The 19,165-nt window shown below is 58.5% G+C and overlaps 2 protein-coding genes across 7 annotated transcripts in view; one reads left to right on the forward strand and one right to left on the reverse strand.

Moving 5' to 3' along the window:
- Positions 1-18,629, reverse strand: TMEM129 (transmembrane protein 129, E3 ubiquitin ligase). 6 transcript variants are annotated; one of them, XM_081157651.1, is made up of 9 exons: positions 18,366-18,444; positions 14,227-14,701; positions 10,160-10,270; positions 7,943-8,047; positions 6,176-6,235; positions 5,742-5,879; positions 5,041-5,190; positions 3,738-3,822; positions 1-837 (listed from the first exon to the last, which is right to left on the reverse strand). In XM_081157651.1, exons 2-9 carry the CDS (start codon positions 14,685-14,687, stop codon positions 721-723), a joined length of 1,227 nt encoding a protein of 408 aa, XP_081013777.1. In that variant the 5' UTR covers positions 14,688-14,701; positions 18,366-18,444; the 3' UTR covers positions 1-720. The 6 variants fall into 6 exon arrangements, with proteins under 6 accessions (XP_081013777.1, XP_081013778.1, XP_081013782.1 ...); XM_081157652.1 differs by lacking the exon at positions 18,366-18,444 and adding an exon at positions 16,321-16,662; XM_081157656.1 differs by lacking the exons at positions 10,160-10,270; positions 14,227-14,701; positions 18,366-18,444 and adding an exon at positions 10,378-10,480.
- Positions 16,978-19,165, forward strand: part of TACC3 (transforming acidic coiled-coil containing protein 3) — an 11,697-nt gene continuing 9,509 nt past the window's right edge. Inside the window, exons 1-3 of the mRNA XM_081157641.1 lie at positions 16,978-17,183; positions 18,611-18,773; positions 18,938-19,080. Of these exons, the coding sequence (XP_081013767.1) occupies positions 18,612-18,773; positions 18,938-19,080 (305 nt within the window). The 5' untranslated portion in view covers positions 16,978-17,183; position 18,611. The remainder of the gene's footprint in view (positions 17,184-18,610; positions 18,774-18,937; positions 19,081-19,165) is intronic.

The raw sequence follows: 19,165 nt of genomic DNA on the forward strand, positions 1-19,165 counted from the left end.
TCCACAAGAAGCTGACAACTGAGTATTTGAACAGAAAATCTGCACACATTACCATTCACAGCAATTTCACATGGTAAGTTAACTGTAAAACGGTCTTTCTAAATCCCTTTGCTGCCTTAACTCTTGGAGGATCATTGGTAGAAGGCCTGCTGGCTATTTACAAGTACCCAATCTAGGCTGCACAACTTACATAAAACTACTACGTTAGCATCTTTGACTAGTTAGTGCTCTGTATGCAGGAAAAAGTCACCTTAACATATTGACAAAAAGGCCAAAAATTAAGTTTCCATAAAGATATTAACTAAAGGACCCCACTGTAAGAAAACTCAGACATCGGTAAGAAAGCTGGTCGAGACTGGTCCCTGCACAGTGAAACCCACACCAGCACCTGTGCACCCCCCAGCAGCACCTTGACGTCTGAAACACGGTGGAAACGGCTCAGGTGCCTGTCGGGTGGACTGGGGAGAGCGGGGACCAAGCAGTCCGTCAAAGTCAATTTTCATTGGATTTAGTTGCATTTACAATTTAAAACATGCAAAATACACTCAATGTACATAAGTTTGTCTTGTAAGAAAATAAGGCAGGATCGCAATTCACGTGAGAATAAACTATTAACAGGAGCCCCGCAGTGTGACAAGCGCGCAGCACGTGCTCGGCTGGCCTGCACCTGGCCAGGTCGAGGCGACTTCCTCGCTGCAGCCTCCGCGTGGCCGGCGCCGGTTAGCTCATGGCTGACAAGTCCTTCAAGGGTTCTGTCAAACACGCTTCCAGGTCAAACTCGTCCTCCAGCTGGCAGTCCACGTGTCTCACCTTGGTGGGTGTGCCCGAGAACACGTCCTAGAAAACAGAAGCACGGGTCACGCCGCTTCCTCACCGAGGACTTGTGACCGGTGGCGCTAAACCCACTGAAGGAGGGGGTGCAGCTTCCCGACCACAGCCAAGGCCGGTCGTTACCAGCAAAGGGCTGCCGCGCTGGAGCCCGAGATTCAAAACAAGAGCTGATTAAGATTCACAGATCACATCAGACTTTATTTTAGCCGAATGTGTCACATTCCTACCCACCAGCGCCCCCCCAGCTAGAACCCAACTGGCTCTTTAAGGCCTCTGAGCTGCCACCGCTCACCTTGAACAGGGGAACAGGAGCTGCAGGGAGCACTAGACGCCTGCCGACACCTGTCACCTGACGCGTGAGACAGTCACTCCAGACCACGCAGCACCCGCTCACCAGCAGAAGGGCCCGAGGACAGCCCCTTCCCAAGCCCACCTCACCCCCAAAGCAGAGGCCACCCCCGACACCCTGGATATGCTATATACAAGGCACTGTGTAAACAGTTCGGGTGTGCACACTGCCTTGCTTTTCATAAGCGCAGAGAGAATGCGAAGAGGCTGCACAACACGAACAGTGAGTGGGTCTCGGGACAGAAGGGAGCATTCAGTTTAATATATTTCTGGTTGCTTTAATGAACAGGTTTTGCTTTTTTCATTTAAAAAGTTTAATTCAAAGTTCATGTTTACAATTTAGGGAGTTTAAATCAACTGAAGCTCAATGTTTATTCCAACGAAAACCAAAATTTTACATGTTTTAAAAAAAATCAATGTTATGGGGGGAAAGGCAGGAAAACTATTCTAAGATAAACATGGCAATTTAAATGTGTGACCGTTAACTGAATTCTGAATTTAAAAAAGTAAAAGAGCCCGGCGGGCGTGGCTCAGCGGTTGAGCATCGACCTAGGATCCAGAAGATTTCGGTTTGACTCTGGTCAGGGCACATGCCCAGGTTGTGGGTTTGATCCCCAGCGGGGGCGGTGCAGGAGGCAGCCAATCAATGACTCATCATTGATGTTTCTCTCTCTCTCTCCCCCCCTTCCTCTCTCTGAAATCAATAAAGATGTATTTTTTTAAAAAAAGAAAGACCCTATAAAAAGATTACTGGGACGGCTGAGAATCCTGAACGTGCACTGTGCACTGCACAGCAGTGTGGTCCCAGTGCTACATGTCCTGAGCACAGGAGCTGCCATCATCTGTGGGGATGTCCGGTGTTTAGTGGTGCAGTCCCGTGACCCTGCGGCCCACTTGCCTCGTTAAGACACACAGGAGCCGGGCCAGGAGAGGCTCAGAGGTTGAGCGTCGACCTGGGATCCAGACAATCGGGGTTCGATTCCCAGTCATAGTACATGCCCATGTTTCGGGCTCTATCAATGACTCTCTCATCATTGGTGTTTCTCTCTCTCTCTCCCTCTCCTTTCCTCTCTCTGAAATCAGTAAAGATATATTTTAAAAAAAGAAGACGCACAGGAGCAGACGGCTCCCAGGTGTTCATCGCACTAAATCCAGCCATCCCGGAGCCACCTCGCCCTAGTGCCCCCATGACTCTCGCCAGGGCCCCTGCCTCTCATCTTCACGGTCTGGCTCCTGGCACGCACCTGTGCAGTCTCACCTCTCCCCAACACCCAAGGCCTGGGTGTGTCTTCCTAACTTCTGAGACTATAAGCTGCAGTTCACAATTCTGTTCAGAACCTGAACTGGGACAAGGTTACTATACATCCACACCAAGGAAACCACCTGCTGAGATCCTTGCCTTTCTGGGATCGTCCTGGTGTGAACTACCCTGTTTTTATTCCCCTCGACAATTCCCCCACGTCACTGTCTTTAAAAACAATCTCTCATAGTGAGCAGTATTCCTCAGGTTGTAAACTACACGTGCCACTCCTCTACTGCTGGACATTCATGCCCCTTCTAACCTCATTCCCACTGTCAGTCACAGAGCGTGTGGCGCATGCGGTCAGAGCCAGGAAGACAGGGAACAGCTCACCAGGGGAAACAAGGGAAGGAGGCATCGCCCTGCGCACGAGAGGTTGCCAGTGCGATCCCCCATCAGGGCACAGGCCCGGGTTACAGGCTCAAGCATGTGGGAGGCAGCAGATCGATGTCTCTTATCTCTCTAAACAAAATCAATGAAAACCTATTTTAAATTTTTTTTAAAAAAGCAACCAATAAATGCATAAGTGGAACCAAAAAAATTGATGTCTCTCTCTCCCATCCTCTAAAATAAATAATTTTAAAAGTCTGCAAGAACATGCACCCACCCAACAATTACAGATTTGGAGATGAGGCCATTTCTTTTAATTGCTTTTCACCTTGGAATTTTTCCTCCTCAAAAACATGATGTGTTTATGGATTTCAGAGAGAGGAAGTGAGAGACAGAAACATTAATGATGAGAGTGTCATTGATCGGCTGCCTCCCGCATGCGCCCTCCTGGGGACTGAGCCTGAAACCCAGGCCTGTGCCCTGAGTGGGAATCAAACCAAAATCTCCTGGATCGTAGGTTGACGCTCAACCTCTTAGCCACGCTGGCCGGGCCATGGTGTGTTTTTTAAGTTGGCAAATGTGGGGGAGATCCCCAGGCCCACAGCGCTGTGCTGCCGTAACAATGCGCAGCTACCAACCAGCACAGGCTCCACACAGCCTCAAATCACCACCGCAGCCCTGCCTGTGTAGATGCCGGAACCAGAGTGAAAAGGCTTTTACTTTCCAATGAAAATGACGTTAGCTGGACTGAACCAAAAACCTACTGAATTAAATCAAATCACGATGATGGTTATGCAGAGAAAGGGGAGGGGAGGGAGCCCCTTTCTCACAGACATCAGAATGAAACCTCAGTTTACAAAGGGGCACATACTGTCAACAAGTGACCTGAAAGGCCCTCGCTGAGACAAAACCAAGGACAGGTACTCACGGAGTTATTATCCTGAGAGCTGGCCTGGGACTCGGAGCTGCTCTCTGTGGATTCCGTCTCCATTTCCCCGAGGTCCACGGGATGTCTGTGAAACCAAACGGGCATCAGTCACCGCTTAACAAAGCCAGGAGGCCTGCGATACGGGAAAGTTCTCCAAGTCTGTGAGCTAAAAATAAACGTCACCAATACCAAGATGCCCATGAGGAGAGCCACCTTCAGGGACTCCCAGGTGCCGACTGAACCCCTGTGGGTCAGCCAGAGCTGCGGATGGTGCCAGTTCGTGGCTCAGAGCACCAGTCTGCCCCAACTCGACCTCCGCAGAGCTATGTACACCAGCGGGCATCCTTCTAAGTAGAAGAACCAATAATCAGCCCAGCCTGGTGGCGGGGGAACGAACCTCATGACAGACCAAACAACACAGCATCACAAATTTGTCCAACTTTGTATACTTATAGAGACTGGAACAATAGCGTCACACTAGAAAAAAACTGGTACGACATTTGTGAGGCCAAATTTGTAAAGCCTCGTTAGAAATCGCTTCAAACACAACAGCTTCTAATACATTTCCCAGCGCAAAGCAAAACCGAAGCCACTGCACAGGGGGGCAGCACAAGAGCACCCTCTCCGCCGCCCGGTCCCGCCCGCACCCGGCCACCTGGCGAACATTCAGGCCTGACATCTTCCCAACCAGGCACAAGTTTAAAAACTGATCAGGAACGAAGATAGAAACCTTCATGAATTTTTTTTTAAAGGACCCACTTTCATAGTTCAAAATAAATTACTGAAATATTTTTAGACTACTTACCCTAAAAACAAATAAACAAAACCGCACATAATTTCGAAGTTTTCTAAGCTCTGTTTCTTCTAGCTACAAAAAGTAATTCAATCCAGGAAACAGACTCCTCCCCCAGCCCCCCAGAGCCTGTCCCCCAGCTTTAAACACTTGTGCAGCCCAGCAGGGCGTGGCTCAGCGGCTGAGCGTTGACTAGGATCCAGGCGATCAGGGTTCGATTCCTCGTCAGGGCACAGGCCCGGGTTGTGGGCTCGATCCCGTCGGGGGTGTGCAGGAGGCAGCCGATCAATGACTCTCTCATCATTGATGCTTCAACTCTCTCTCTCTCCCTCTCCTCTCTCTGAAGTCAATAAAGATATATTTAAAAAAACAAAACAAAAGAACACTCATGCACACAGAAACGGACGGGAAGCCGTGACAACTGGCTGCCATAACCAGCCTGCCGCGCAGGTGGCAGTGCTGTTCTGGTCAGGGCACTGCAGAGACAGACGACAAGGCAGTAAGACCTACATTTCTTGAAAAGCACATCCTTCTTCAGCCGGAGGGTCCCAAAAATGCAGGGCCACCTTCCAGAGTTTGATCTGCTGGTCCCACGAGCGCCGACTATACTTCTTGAACTTGTTGGGCGTCTTGGGGTGAACGCCAGGCTGTCGAAGGTGCCTGTGGGAGGGAGATTATGCTGGCGCACACCACGCACGGCTGCTCGCAGCCCGAGGTTAACCCAACTCTAGGAAAAGTCTTGTTAAAAATTACAGATCAGCACACACTGTACCACAGGCACCGTAATGGCGGAAACAGCACCACCACCTGACCCTGCCGCTCCTCTGCCACCTGAGTCCGGACCCTGCAGAGGTGGCGCCGCGATGACCAGGGCTTGTCCCAGGAGAAGGGAGCCAGGAGCCGGAGCTGCCTGCCCACCGGGCGCCGCTCAGCGCTCTCAGGAACCTTCACTGTGACTTTCCCTCTCTCCCCATCACAGTTTTAATGACTTTTCATTCACAAGACTGCTGTAAGTCTTGAGAAATGAGATGTTTATCAAACACTCTAAACGGCAAATGTGTTATTTTTTAAATCTTCTCTCCTGGGTTCTTCCGCCACCAGCCCTCTTTATTTACATAAGCAGGTGGTTCTGCCCAGGATCAGATTCACTATCTGGGCGTCTCCGCAGACCGCAGCGCCATGTGGCTGGACATGCCCCGCGGCTGGCCTACCTGGGGACCTCTCTAATGTAGCGGTCGTAGGCCATGGTGTTCTTCCCGTAGTTAATCTGCTTCTGTCTCCTCATCAGGACGCTCTCATCGGTCTCCAGGTCGGCCGGCACTGCAGGCGATGATGCCTTCGAGTCACAACTGGGAGAATGAAATTAACACCAGAACAAGCCTCTAAGATCACTGGGCGAGGAAATGTAGGAGCACAGAAATGAAGGCGACACTGTCCCCTGGATTTCACGCCACACGAACCCAACAGTCCAGAACCTCTGTATGTGTGGGAATCAAGTACATGACCGGTACAACATTCCAAACCCATGACGACGGACTAATCAGCAAACGCTGTTGGCACAACTGGCATCTCTCGCTCACAATCTTTTTTGTGAGCCATCGACAGGTCTGTCCAATTAGAAAAGGAACAATAACCTGGCATTTACCTTCCCGATGATGATTTCCTTTCTCTTCCAAAGTCATTTATGAGGAGTTTTCTTTTATACCTGGAAGCAAAATAAACGTTGCTGTTTTTAAAAAAGTGTGAGAGTTAACAACTAACGCTTTTAGAACATACCCAGGCTCAGCCCCCCGGCGGTGGGTCTGGGTGAGTGGAGTCGGTAAGAGCCCATTCTGTCTTTATAAGACCTCCCTAGGTCCCTTCTTTTACATGATAAAGGTTATCTGCCAAGATCATACAAAGTGCTTAAAGTTGCCACCTCAAGGCCCTCAGGCCTGGGTGTGACACAAGCTCCTGCGGGCCAAGCTCCCTCCCAGTTCAGATTAAGTAGAGAGATCTAGGCAACTGAGAAACACCCCCCCACCCCCAAAACCCTATAGCCTTAAAAATATAATAAAAAGCTTTTCTTTCTACCACCACCATTCCCTGCCAACGGGACCTATGTGCCTGCTGGGCACCGCTCTCCTCCTCTGGTCTTGGAAAGAGACTGACCCCTGTTCCTCGTGGCCTCAAGAGGAAGCCTAACTCCTGTGGGAACGGAGAAGCTGTCCCTCGTCACTTCCTGTAGGGCCTCACTCTCTCCAGGACCCCAGCTGAAAGAGACTGACTTCAGGCATGACAAAAACCCACTGTCAAATTTTCAGGCAGCTGGTTTGTGTTGTCTGTCATCCTGCATGGAGTACAGGGAGCTGAATTCTCACAGCAACCCCCCCCCACGTGGGGAGTAAGGCAGACTACAGGCACCAGCAGGTCCAAGAGCCTGGGTATTACTAAAGGCGGCAGCACCCATCACAGAGGGTGTACCAATGGAGTGGCCCCAAACAGCAGGCCTGCTCTGCAAAGTAGGACAATTTTCAGAGACAGGCCTGCGAGATAACTGAGAACAAAGAGGGGCGGCCCTGCATAGCACAGGAGCTGCACATGGTCCCCAATGTGGGGTGACGGGGACACAGAGCACATGGGTACATTCTAAGAGTTGTTATAAGCCTCAGGAGCGGAGCACAGAAACTGCACAGACCAAGTCAAACAGCCTAACTTTGCAGTTGACCAATCAAGGTCCACATAAAGAAAACCAGTTACTCAAAACACTGGGCCCACTTCTGTCAACACCCACACACACTTTCATGCCCCCTGAATGGTTGTCACCAACCCCCACGTGTGCTGGTGCCTTTCCTAGGCAGGCAGCTGTGATGCCACCAGCTCTGCAGCAAATGCCTGCCACATGTTCTCAGCAGGACCAAGAACCAAGGCACTCATGGTTCAACACACTTCAACTAATTACGAGCCACCCCACTTTAACTCAAGTCATTCAGCTGGGGTGGGGGGCACGTATCGAAGGGGAGAAAGGCCCCCAAATACTAGCGAGGGTGTCATAAGGGAGAAGCAGTGGTTAAGTTAAGGAGGTGTCATCTGAAGAGCCGCGAGTCCAGAAAGAGGACCTGGCGTGGCGTTCGGGAGACCTGACACACAACAATTTGAGGTGTAACCGCAAGGGGTTCAAACTCCAAGTCAGGACCCCTCCCTGAGCTCTGGACACCCCAGGGCTGTGACCTGAATGAGGTGTCAGTCGAGTGCTGTCTGAAGGCAGCCCCGGAGGTGGGGGAGCTGAGGGCCGACACCTCTCACATTCCCAGGAGCTGCTGGCGGCGATGGTCGGGGACCAGACTTCAAAGAGCCAGGGCTCTAGCACGTACCTCGTTTCAGTTTATAACAAACAGCACCGGCAACACCTCGCCGAGGCTGAAACACGCACCTGGCAATCTCCCTGTTCACCTTGGTCCTCATTTCATCTTCCTCCACGGCACTCGCCCAGTCTGAGCATCGAGGCCGGGGCTTCGGGGCTTCCGGGGTGGTGAAGCTGCGGGAGAAGGAAGCCTGCGCTTGAACCCTGGCACACTCTCCGTTTCCTTTCAAGTCGGAAAACAGGAAGTGGTCAGAGGTTGTATGGAGAGCGCCGAGGGGCAGGCTCCGGGGACTCTCCGCCTCAAACCCACCAGCTCACTGAATTTGGGCAGTTCGCTCACCGCATCCCTGGGCCCCGTCCATTACACTTTTCCTGCGCACCCACCATGTGCCAGCGCTGGCTAAATCGTGAGGACAAGTACACTGGTGGACGGGCGGGAGGCAGACAAGGTCAGCAGGGCACCATCAGCATCGAGAGGGGTGCCTAATACAACTCACTCTTTTATTTGTAAACTGAGCTAATGTTTCAGGACCTTAAAAGATTTCAGATACTATCTTAATGCTAAGCAGAGTGACCAGCTCTGTAAAGTTACTTAACAAACACTGGCTAGTCCGGCCAGTGTGGCTCAGCGGTTGAGCATCAACCTAGGATCCAGGAGATCAGGGTTCGATTCCCGGTCAGGGCACATGCCCGGGGTTGTAGGCTCCATCCCCAGTAGGGGGCGTGCAGGAGGCAGCTGGTCAATGACTCTCTCATCACTGACATTTCTCTCTCACGCTCCCTTCCTCCCTCTGAAATCAATAGATGCATTAAAAAAATAATAATTAAAATAAACAGTGGCTGGTATTTACTTTCAGATGCACACAATTAATGATTCAGAATATACCACGTCACAATTAAAATTGGAGTGGGGGGGTAAGAATAGACATTGGAGCCCTGGCTGTACTGGCACTTAGCCTGCTGGGAAAGGTGCCCCCTAGGGCCGGGTTAAACGGAATCTAGGGGCTCGGTCCTACCTAGAACTCAGGGAAATCTTTAGTCAAGATCAGGCAACTTGGAAACATAAGGCTTGATGCCAAGGGCTGGGCAGTTAGAATTGCTGGTCCCTACAGATTAGATGTAAACTTGCACTTTCACATTCCCTTGGCCATTTCCCATTGGCCAACCCCGGGTATCGAAACCAGGGCGCCAACCAGCAACCTCGTACCTGACATCCCGGACGCCGACCGACATGCTTCACGTTTTGTGCTTTGAAAATGCGGGAACAAGCGACTGTCCCTCTAAGAAACTATCACTTCTGCCCACAGTCACCCCACCCAGAGGAACTCAAGCTGGGTCTCCACAAGTTAATTTCCAGAGTCTAAGAATGGCCGGCAGGGCGTGAAATCAAAAAGTTAAGCCGACTGAGTAACTCCACAGGTACAGAGAACCGCAGGCCCGTCCCTGGTGGGCACCAACACCCCACGAGCCACCAGGCGGATCACGTCTGGGTCTCCCGGCCACAGCAGCTTCCTGAGCTTTAAAAGGTGCTCGTAGACCAGCTTCTGGGACGTCTCGTGTTTGACACTGAACCACCTTCCCGGGTCTAGAACCCACTTCTCAGACCGGGCAGGTTGTATCACCCGCCCACCCTACCCGAGGACAAGAGTGCTTTTGGGGAAAGGGCCCCGCCCTGCACCCTGAGGGTGGGGCTGGCCTGCTCCCCGGCACCCGCGCAGCCCCACCCGGTCCCGCGGGACGGGGGAGAAGGGCCCCGCAGGGCAGGGCGGGCGGCAGGGCCAGGACAGGAGCCTTCCTACCACGCCGAGGAGCGGGGAGGCCGCGGGCTGGCTGGTGGCAGAGGGTCCCGTGGGGAGAGCCTGAACCCCCAAGTAGAGGGTCCCGTGGGGATTGCCTGAACCCCAACTAGAGGGTCCCGTGGGGAGAGCCTGAACCCCCAACTAGAGAGTCCCGTGGGGAGAGCCTGAACCCCCAACTAGGCCGGGCCCACTGCAGGTCTGGGAGCCTCAGGGGCCGTCTGTCCTCACAGCGGCCCAGGCACCCGGCCCCTGCACGCACCCCCCCCCCCCGGGCACCTCACCGAGGCCCAGCCCGGACCCTGCGGACACGCTGCGGGCTCCCCCGGCGCCCCCCTCAGGCCCCATTCGCCTCCCCGACGCCCCCCGGCGCCCCGGGAAGGGCCCCCCCATCCGTCTCGGGAACGACGGGCGCTCGCCCGCGACGCCCCCGCCCGGCCTCCCCCGGACCAGCCGCCATCAGGGCGCAGCCCCCGCCCCCGCGGCCCACCTGTCGGGTCGGCGGCGTCCCCCCGGCCGGGCGGGGCCCGCGGCGTCGCGGGCGGTGCGCTGCTGGCCGTCGGCTCCGCGCTTGCGCCCGAGGCTCCATCTCGCGGGCGGGCTGCGGGCGAGAGGCCGCGTCAGGGGGGCGGGGGCGGGGGAGGACGGGGGACGGGACGGACGGACGGACGGACAGACGGACAGACGGGCGCCCGCCCGCGGCCTCACCTGGCGTCGCGGTCGCCGCGGCTCCGGGCCCCGGCGGGGCTCCGCGGGCTGCAGGCCATGGCGGCGGCGCGTCTCCTGCGCGGGCGGACGGCGCGCCCCGCCCCCAACCGCCTTTACGCGCCGCCGCCGCCCCGCCCCCCGGCGGGCGAGACCATCGGGCCGGGGGGGCCCGCCCGCAGCGCCGCCAGGGGCCCCGACCGCGGCCGACGCGAGCCCCTCGCCCCTCGCCCCGCCGCCCGGCTCAGGGGCCCCGCGGGCGGACGGGCGCCGCCGGGGGGAGGCCGCCCGCGCGGAGGGGCCGGGGCCGGGCGATGGACGCGCCCTCGCGGGGGGGGCGGGAGAGCCGGGCGCGGGGCGCGCGGGGCGGGCGGCCTCCCATTGGCCCGGCTGGGCGGGGCCCGGCGCCGGCGGGAGCGGGGCCTGGAAGCGGCGGCGGGGCTGGGGACCCGGGAGCCGCCCCCTCCAGAGCCCGCCCGTGCCCCGCAGCCCCGGCCGGGCGGGAGCGGCCCCGGGACGCGGGAGACGCGGGTCCCAGGGGACACGACGCCTCCACGTGTTGCCGCGGCCTCGGCCCCCGCGTCCGCCTCGGCGGGACAGAGCCTCCCCTGGGCGCGCGGGGACGGGGCTCGCACCCACTGGGCCACCCGGCCAGGGCTCCAATGGCTCACAGGCACCCCTTTCCCAAAAACGTTTTGGGCCCGGCAGCGATATGGAGGAGCCGCAAGTGCTGGGGAGCCCAGCCCACCTGCGCGCCTGGGCAGCAGCTGCCCTCCTGGCCACCCCACAGGGCACAGGTGAAAGCACAGGGATGGAGGCCTGCACCCCTCGGTCACCAGTGACCACACGGGCTCCCAGTCAGCAGGTCCTGCACGCTGACCTCGGCCCAGGGGGGCCCTGGTCGTGCCCCTTCAACCAGGACCACTGGGCCTGCTCCCACAGGTGCCCTGGAAACAGGCCCCCGGGGCCTCCACCCCCAGCAGGGATGCAGAGGGGAAGTTCTTGGGCACCTGCCTCCCTTTTCTTGCTGATCCACAACAAAACACCCACATTGAAGTGTGCAATGCTGCTCTTTTTAAGATGACTTGTCCCCAACTGTTACCAAAGCTTGAATATTAGGAAAAAACAAAACATTCGATTTAGAGAAAGTATATTTAACGTCAGGCTAACATTTTATTTAACACTATATTGCTTAGCTACAATAGACTTATCCTTATAAAACTAAGTAACATTCTTTTGTAGTAAAAACCCCATACCTGCCCTCCCGAGGCAGCATCTGAAACTCCAGGCCGAGGCTGGGAGTAGCTCGTGGCTGCCCCCTCCATCTAATGCCTTCATCTTCTGAGCACCCCAAGGGCCCACAAATCCTCTGCTCCCTAATCCCTGGGGTTTGGCGTAGCCTTGGGTGAGTTCGACCAGCTGGGTCCATCACCCCTACTTAAGATGGCCAGTTTTAGGGGGGGCTTAGGGACGAGTGTGAGGGCTCCAGTAGCCGTGACTGTCGGAGTTGGGCCCTGGCACTGCCCTCCCCGCTCCCCACCAGGAATTGGTGCCTTGACCACTGGGCATGTCCCCTTCTGAACCAGGTGGGCCCTGTGGGGCTGTGGCCAGTCCTGTGCTGCAGCCTGACAAGCTTGTGGACATGTAGTTTGCCACTGTGGCACTTGGTCTTCAGCTCAATGCCTCCTCAGCCAGGAATCTGAAAGCTTGACTCTTCCCTGGACTCTTGGGGGCAGCAGAAGGCACATAGGTAATGACCCTCCAGGGGATGAGTAGTCCCAGAAGCACATGGCTAAGGGTCAGGTGACAGAGCAGCCAGTCCCTTACCAAGCTCCTGATGGGAAGCCCAGGGTCTCTGTGGGCAGGGAGCAAGTAGGGGCCACCTCATCCTGGAGCAGCCACCAGAAAGCCCCAGGTAGTGCTCTCATCCTGGAGTTGCACCCTAGGTCTATCCTCCACCATCAGCCTCTATGGGGCCAGCAGCTGGCTTGGGGACAGAAGCGGAGGACCGACCACAGCTGGTCTTGGGAGAATCTGGGTCTGGCGGCTAACCAAGGGGCAGATGTGCTCCATAAAATTAAGGCAAGTGGCCCAGGTTAGGGCCATGGCGGGTAGACCCCAGGGTCTCCCAAAGACAGCTCAGGGGTCCCAGAGTACTCTGGAGATGGACCCAAGCCATGTTCGGTGACCTGTACCCACCCATACCCAGAGGAGTGGGAAATGGAGACAGGGCCCTGAAGGCCCATCTCACTGCCACTGCCAGAACTTCAGCAGAGAACTTCCTCTCTAAACAAAAGCCTTCATCCTTCTGCAGCTGGGTAAGGAGCCCTGGGCCTGGAACCTGGCTGCTCCCCGAGGCAGCAGTGGGGGGGCTTTGCAGGGCTGGCAGGACCCCCATGGCCACTCCCTTGCCCTGGCCCGACCAACTCAGCGCACGGAGCAAACGTCCAGGATACAGAAACGCGCACGGCAGGTGGGGCAAGGCACTCGGCTAGCCAGCCAGGTGTCAGGGCGCTGCGGGTCCTGGCGGCTGGCAAACCACTTGCCCATGCAGGTGAGACACCACATGGGGCGACAGTAACACTGCTGGCACTCGCCCTCAGCTGCCTCCTGGCAAGTCTTCACCAACTTCACATTGGCACGTGTCTGCATGCAGCCAATACACGCCTCCAGCTCCTGCAGGTGGCCCAAGGGGGTTATAGGAGCCAAGCCTGGACACCCCCATGGGATCTCCCACAACCCCGAGGACCTGGCTTATGGGGGCCCAGCAGTGGGAAACTACCCTCCTGCCCTCCCAACCCCTGCTCAGCCCCACCTGGCTGCTAGGGACCGAGTATGCTGGGTTGACCTCCACCAGGGAGGCAAACGTCTCCAGGAATAGGTCGCCCAGGCTCTGGCGGATGACCACGTTGGCCGCGCTACGGATGGGCGCCCGGAGCTTCTCACACAGCTCGCCATACTCCGTGGAGTTCAACCTGCATAAAAAGGGCTGCTGGGCTAAGGCCACTAGGCCCAGGCCCCTTTGTAGGGCAGGACCCTGTTCCCAGGTGGCCTGACAAGAACCCTGGGACGACCCTAGCCAGTTTGGCTCAGTGGAGAGTGTCAGTCCGAGGACTGAAGGGTCTTGGGTTCGATTCCGGCCAAGGGCACATATCCCCCCCCCCCCCCTGCAAGGGAAAAAATATCCTCTGGTGAGGATTAAAAAAACACCCTGGGGTGGGTATCAGGGAGGCCAAGGCTGCACCCTCGCACCCTGGATGTGACTAGGGTGCTCACAGCCCAACAGAACATGGAGGCCCAGGCCTAGCCCAGCTGCCCAATGAAAACCAGCCAACAAAGCTGGCCCTAAGTCAGAGCCCACAGACCAACTGCCACCTGCTCGCCCCCACTGGATGCAAGCAGGACTGCAGCTGAGACACAGAGCCTGGCCCTTGGCAGGTTCATGACGAAAGCATGTCCTGGGAGGGTCCCCACAGGCTAGCCATGGCTGAACAGTATGGAAGGACCTCGGCTCCAGCCTAAGCTTCAGAGGTGAGGCAGCCACCAAGCCTCTGTCCCAGCCAGCCCCCAAACGTCTCAGTGTGCTCCCCTGAAAAGTGGCAGATGGCAGCTCAGAGAACAGCATGAACAAAGGGGAAGTAGGAGGGTCCCTGAGGGGGCACAAGGGGAACAGACGCCAGGGAGGAGGCCAGGGGTGGGTTGTGGGGACCTTGACGGAGGGTCACACTGGAGAGGCCACTCCCACCCACCTTCGCCTCCTAGAAGTACACAAACACCAGACCAGGTGCAAGCTGGGCACAAGGCCTCTGTGCAGCCCCAGCCCAGCCCCCGCCCCATCACAAGCACACCTACCGGATGTCAAAGGCCTGCACCCCAGGGCTGGTACTGGCCACACGGATGGTGAGGAGTTGCACAGGCAGGTTCGAGTCTGGCGAGAGCTCGTGCTGCTGAGACTCAGTCACAGTCAGGTGTACATCTTGCTGCTGGGCCACATGCACACGGTACGTGGTCACCTTCATCACCCACGTGTCTGTCACAATCACTCGGGCACCTGGTGCCCCTGTGGCAAACTTGTCAATCCGTCGGAACTCGGTGTTGACAGAAGAAGCAACCGCCTGCCAGCCAGACTGTGGGAGGGAATAGAGGGCCAGGGTGCGGGCCAGCGGGTGGCGGGCCCACTGGTCCCAGGACCAGTAGTAGATCAGGGTGCAGGCGATGGTGGGCAGGGTCACCGCTAGGAGGAGGAAGAGCCGCCAGGCCTCCGGGGCCTGGCTTGGGGAGTAGAGCCGCTTTTCCGAGGCTGCAAAGCACATGCCCACATAGTAGCCTGCAAAAGATGGAGTGTCCTCAGTAGAAGTTGGACTGCCAGAGCCTCATCCTCCCCTGGTGGTGCCCACCAAGGGCCACAGTGCTGTCCCTGCACCTCCCAGGGGCCACTTCCTCTCATCCCCACCCCTGGACTGGCTTCTGCCCTGGTCAGTACCCCAGGTGGATCTCACCCATCTCCACAGCTGGCCCAACTCAGCCCTTGCCCACAGCACTGATACCACAGGCAAGAAAAAAGCATTTTTAACTTGCCATTTAGTTTTACACATGTAATGAAAAAACTAGCAAAACCTAGAAAGGTAAAAATAAACAAGGCCCTGGTGTCACCCACCACGGAGCTGCCCACTGGCCCTTCTCTGGGCCTCCTGATCCCATCACCTCTGAAAAGGCAGATCAGAGGTGGCTGTCACTACATTTTAGGGTAACCTGTTGTGTTGCCATAGATATTATGTCTATAAAGTTTCAAAGCTTTTCAAACAAACGGGGGGGGGGGGGGGGGCGGACAAGGTCCAGTGTCTGGCTGCAAGATAGGCTTCACCAACATTTTGACAGATGCTATATTGGGGGGGAGGGGGCAGAGTTGGGTGAAAAAGTGAAGAGATTAAGAAGTACAAATCGGTAGTTACAGAATAGTCAGGGGCATGCAAAGTACAGCATAGGGAATATACTCAGTGGTACTGTATTAACCATGTACGTGCCAGGTGGTCACTAGACTTACAGGGCAATCACTTCCTAAGTTAGATAAACATCTAATCACTAGGCATATGCCTGAAACTAATGTAATATTGTACACCGACTTGTAATTGAAAAATAAAAAGCTGCCCGGCCCGGGGAGGCTCAGCGGTTGAGCGTCGACCGAGGATCCAGGCGACCGAGGTTCGATTCCCGTTCAGGGCACATGCCCGGGTTGCGGGCTCGATCAATGACTCTCTCATCCTTGATGTTTCTATCTCTCTCTCTCCTTTCCTCTCTCTGAAATCAATAAAGATATATTTAAAAAAATAAAAATAAATAAGTAAATAAAAAGCCACAGACAGCCGCTGGCGCTTCCGGCCCCAGCCCCGCCCCCCGGGATTCCCCCCACGCACCAGGCCAGCTGAAAGCCCCTCCCTGGGTCCACGGCCCTGCGGGTGGGGCAGCCACCCGCCCCCTGCTGCCCCAGACCTGACTCTGCCCCCAAGTCCTTCAGCGACCCCCGGCCTGGCGCCGCCCTCTCAGCCAGGCCCCGACCAAGCAGCTGGCAGACGCGCCCCGGGCCGGCGAGCACCCGGGTCTGCCCCGCACAGCCCCCGGGCGAGGTCTGAGCGCGCGGGCTTCCCAGTCCCTGCACCTGCGACCCCGCCTCCGCACGCCCTTCCCAGGCCCGCTTCCCAAGGCCCGGGCCGAGGCCACGGCCCCCCTCCCGGCGTCACTACCCTGCGCTCCTCTCCCGGGAACCGCCGCCCGCAGGACAGTCCGCGACCAGCCCCAGCGGCCGCGCCCCTCCCCGCCCGGGCTCCGGGCCTGCGTCCCGCCCCCCGCGAACCAGCTGCCGCCAGCGGGGGGCACGCGGGCGGCGGGCCCGCAGCCTCGACTGGGGGGGGCGGGTCCCGCGACCCTCCCGCGACCCCCGAGGCTCACCCAGCGGCAGCAGCGAGTGGCACAGCAGCGTGGCGGCCGTGCGGCGCTGGTGGTAGCGCACGAAGGCGGCGTCCTCGCTGCCCAGCCAGCCCGACAGCAGGTTCTGCACGGTGAGCCCGGCCGAGTGGAACTCGGTGGGCGTGAACACGAAGCACACGGCCAGCACCAGGTAGGCCAGGGTGAAGGTGACCTCGGGGCTGTCCATCGCGCCGCCCACACCTGCGGCCCGGCCGCCGCCCAGGGCGCGAGGGAGGCTCGGGCGTCCAGGGCCGGGAGGCGCCCGGCCGCGCGGGGCGCCCTGGGAGATGGAGTCGCGCTCGGGCCCGCGCGCGGAACCCTGGGAGGCGGCGTCCCCGCGGGGCACGCCGGGAAGTGCAGTTCCCGCGCCCGGCGCCCGGCCCGGGGTCGCGACCCGCTCCCTCGGGCCTCGCGAGGCCCCGGCTCCTCCGGACCCGCCTTGAGGGCGGCGCCGCACCTGGTGCCATTTTACAGCTGGGGACGCTGCGAGCCGGGGGAGCGGCGCTCAGGCCCCAGCCTTCCCGAGCCCGAGGTCCCAGGGCCCGCAGCCCTGCCCCTTCACGAGCCCGGCGGCCCGGCCCCCGAGGACTTCCGGCTCCCGCCGCGCCCACGTGCCCCTCGCCCCGGAAGCAGACCCTCGGCGCGCCGGGGGCGTGGCCGACCGGCACGTCCTTCTATTGGCCGCGGGCGCCCCGGCGTCCTGCCCCCGACCGCGCGCCGATTGGCCAGACGCACCAACCGTCGGTATTTGAATAGGCGGCGGGCGGGCGGGCGGACTCGGGCTCTCGGCGCCTCCGGGATCGGCGCCTCCCGCTGTGTCCTCGGCTTCGCGCGGCGGCCGGCAGGTAAGCGGCGGGCGCCCGGGCTCGGGGCTCCGGTCCAGCCTCCCGCCCCTCCGCCCGCAGGAGGGCGCCGGCCGACTTCCACCCCGACCGCGAACCGCCCCTCCCCGGACCCCGCCGCCGGTTCTGGCCCCGGCCTCCCCGGCTTGTCGTTCGGGACGGTTCGTCCGTCAGGCGCGGTCCGTGGGCCTCCCCTCCCCCCCGGGACCTCGTCCAGTCTCAGGTCCCGCCCGTAGCTGCCCCCCCCCGGGCTCGCCTCCGCCCGCCCCAGCCCCCGGCCGTCGCCCGACACCCGCCTGCTCACCGGGGGCTCCGTCCGCTGGGAGCCGCCCCCTCCCGGGCTCAGGTGCACCAGCTGCGCCGAGGGCTCGCGCCCGCCCCCTGGAGCGCAGGCCGCCTCCGCTCGGGCGCCCTTCCCGTGCTCCCCGCGGGCCGCAGGAGCCGAGCCTGATCGAGACCGAGGCCCCGGCGCTCTGCTGTCCTCCGCCCCCGCGGGGAACTGCCGCAAAGGGGCCCCCGCGCCACTCGTCCCAGCGGCTCAGGCGACGATCAAGAGTCACCCTTGACTTTCCTGCTTCCGCCCGGAGCGTGGTGGCCGCTGGCCAAGCCGGGGCTGATGCCCGGCTGCCCGCTGCCCGCTCTCCTCTGGCCGCCCCCACGCCCTCTAAGGCGTCCAATTCCCCTCGCCTCCCACCCAGACCGTTCTTTCCAGGCCGCCTTTCCTCCCCCTGCCCCAGCCCCCATGGCCTTGCCCCTCCAGCCACAGCCCCCAGGACCCCACCGCCAGCGGGAACCTGTGGTGTCCCTCCCTCCCCCGGTAGGTCAATGCCCAGCGCTCCGGTGGCTCCTAGATTGGAAATGCCATGTTGGTGACCATCACAAGGACTGGGGGAGGGAAGAGCAGGTCTGGGCGTAGCTGGGGACCCCTGGTGTGTTTCTGAGACTCCAGGCCCCATGTAGAAGCTCCACTCCCCACCCACATAGTAATCCTACTCCTCGCTGCTTGTTTCCTTCCCCAGCTCCTCGGGGCTGGGCCCTCCTGCTGCCCTCTGCAGTCCCCACTTTCCAGCCCAGTGCCTTTCTGTTCTCTGCTAACTTGGCCGCCTCCTCCAGCTGCAGCCTGTCGGGGGGCTGGGCTTTCTCCAGTTTTCTCCCAGGCCAGCGCTTACCTGTCTCCTGACTTACCCTCAGAGTCTGAGTGAGAGCCTGGTTCTTCTCCCTCACTGAAGGCCCTTCTAGCTCTTCGTCTTGGGAGGTGGCAGCACCCCAGCCCCACTGAAGAGTCACAGTCCCCTGAAGTAGGACAGGGGCTGCCTGGCAGAGGACACTGCTTGTGGAGTGGCCCTCCCTGTGGGGCCAGCTCTCACTGTCAGGCCTGTGCTTCTGGGTGATACGGCCCTCGCAGTGACACAAACCGTCTGCTTCCCCAGGATGAGTCTGCTGATCTTCAGTGACGAAAATGTTACTGATGACAAAAGTGCAGAAAACTGTAACTTCCTGTTTTCACCACCGGAACTTAGCAGAAGATCGCCTGTTCTCCGTCTGTCACAGAAAGAAAATGTGCCACCCAAGAACATAGCCAGAGCTATGAAGGTGAGTATGCTTTGCCTGTGTAAGGCTGGCCTTCTGCCACACCTTGGGTCACCCTGGGATCTGCTTTTCTGGTGATTTAACCTAGCTGGCAGGCAGTGCGCAGCCTGGCTAGTGTGGCTGAAGACTTGCATTATTGAACAGGTGCTCTCCTCCCTCCCCAACAGGTGACTTTTCAGACACCTCTGCGGGATCCCCAGACACACAAGATTTTAAGTCCCAGCATGAGCAGCAAACTTGAGGCTTGTTTTGCTCTGGGTGACACCAATGGATTAGAAAACTCTCCTCGCATCTGGACCCAAAAAGAGAAGTAAGTGTCAGTGCTTTTGACGTCCTACACTTTGTAACATCTCTGAGGGATATGGAGGACAGTTGTGTTTTGTTGTCTGTCGCCT

The sequence above is a fragment of the Miniopterus schreibersii genome, assembly GCF_964146895.1.
Source record: "Miniopterus schreibersii genome assembly, chromosome: 1".
Lineage (NCBI taxonomy): Eukaryota > Metazoa > Chordata > Mammalia > Chiroptera > Miniopteridae > Miniopterus > Miniopterus schreibersii.